The 1,522-nt window shown below is 37.1% G+C and overlaps 1 protein-coding gene across 1 annotated transcript in view; it reads left to right on the top strand.

Moving 5' to 3' along the window:
* garre1 (granule associated Rac and RHOG effector 1) overlaps positions 1-1,522 on the top strand; it is a 40,682-nt gene that overhangs the window by 30,651 nt on the left and 8,509 nt on the right. Inside the window, exons 10-11 of the mRNA XM_013909460.1 lie at positions 1,151-1,276; positions 1,361-1,516. Of these exons, the coding sequence (XP_013764914.1) occupies positions 1,151-1,276; positions 1,361-1,516 (282 nt within the window). The remainder of the gene's footprint in view (positions 1-1,150; positions 1,277-1,360; positions 1,517-1,522) is intronic.

The raw sequence follows: 1,522 nt of genomic DNA, 5'->3' as shown, positions 1-1,522 counted from the left end.
CATAGTCTGCAGTCATCAGAAAAGTGTTTACTGAGATCACAGACCAAGAGAGCTGAAAGTTTGTTTTTTGTTTTTTATTTGTTTTTTATAAACTTCTTTACAACAGGAAGTCTTTTTGCAGCCAGAGGAGTTGCCCCCTGCTGGCCATTAACAAGAATACAGGTTTAAAGTATTAATGTGTTGGCTTCACTTTTCAGAGTCAGAAGCTTTATTCATCTTTTACAAATTCTGTGGCCAATGCTGATGTTTAAATAGATGACAAAAAAACAAACAAAGAAAAACTGCTCTTACACTGCAGAACTTCGACTTTACTTATTTATAGCATCAGCTGTAAATTTTCAAGCACACCTACACATGTGCTGACTGAGCTTTGGGTAATAAATCAATGCATTAGTATCTGAACCTTTTCATTGTGGGTTTGTGAGCAGACAGCAGAATTTACAGTCCCTTAGTAAACAGATAAGTAACATACAAATCGAGACTGTTGGAGACAGTTGAAAATTGAAGGCAAGTAAATTGAAGTTGGTATTATGGAACAAATCAACACATGCTGTTGATTTGGATGGTTTTATACAGACTTTAAAGCTTAAGGCTCAAGAGGGATTGAGAATGTGTTTGATATAAAATATTTAATAAACCGTGAAATGCTGGTTAGTGCCTCATACTTAGGTAGTATATAAGAGATTTTTGTGTAAATGATGTGTACTTTAAAACTGAGCCATATCATTGGTATTTGTGGTGTTAGAAAAGTCAAACTGGTTTTTGCTCAGAGCACTTTTATAATGGTCCTGGAAGAAGGCGTTTCTCAGAGGCTTTTATTTAACTGACTTTTTTTTTTTTTAAGTTATGTACTCTAATGCAGTGCTGATATTATGTGTGTTGTAAATCAAGTCAAACTAGTCAAAGCAAGTATTATTTTAGGGAATAGGGGAAGTATTTCTTCTTAAAACCTCTGTGTCGTGTCACAGTACATAGTTTTGTGATGAGTTTGAGTTTTTTATTTTAATAAAAGGAAGTGTGGGATCTTTTCTTGTTTATAAATATCACATGCCAGATATTCATCTCACCTGAGCCTTTATGTGTAAGACATATTGTTGGACTCACAGATCATGTCTTGTCCTGTTGTGAGTGTTTGTGTCTTTGGGTTCAGGTGTTTGAAGGAGGACCCAGCTACTATGTCCTTACTCCAGCGAAGCTTGGACCCAGAGAAGACACTTGGTCTTGTAGACGTGCTTTACACAGCGGTGTTTGACATCAACAGGTGGAAGGAGAGAAAGTGAGTAGATGTTAGTAATGATTAACTATTTCATTCCATGTTTTGACTAGCTAACACACATTTCTTTTCTCCTGTCTACAAAAGAGAGCAAGCTTTGCCCACTATTCAGATACAGCTACAGAGAGAGAGCCCAGACTATGGCATCCCCACAGACTTGCCTCCAGGTACCAGCTCCAAGACCTCTAGTGGACTGCCCAAAACTATATCAAAGCTGACTTCCAAGTTCACAAAGAAAGTCTCATCCAG

Source organism: Pundamilia nyererei, unplaced genomic scaffold, assembly GCF_000239375.1.
Source record: "Pundamilia nyererei isolate P.nyererei 1_Seehausen unplaced genomic scaffold, PunNye1.0 scaffold00025, whole genome shotgun sequence".
Lineage (NCBI taxonomy): Eukaryota > Metazoa > Chordata > Actinopteri > Cichliformes > Cichlidae > Pundamilia > Pundamilia nyererei.
The sequence above is the reverse complement of the archived record's forward strand: the minus strand, read 5'-3'. Positions and strand labels throughout refer to the sequence as shown.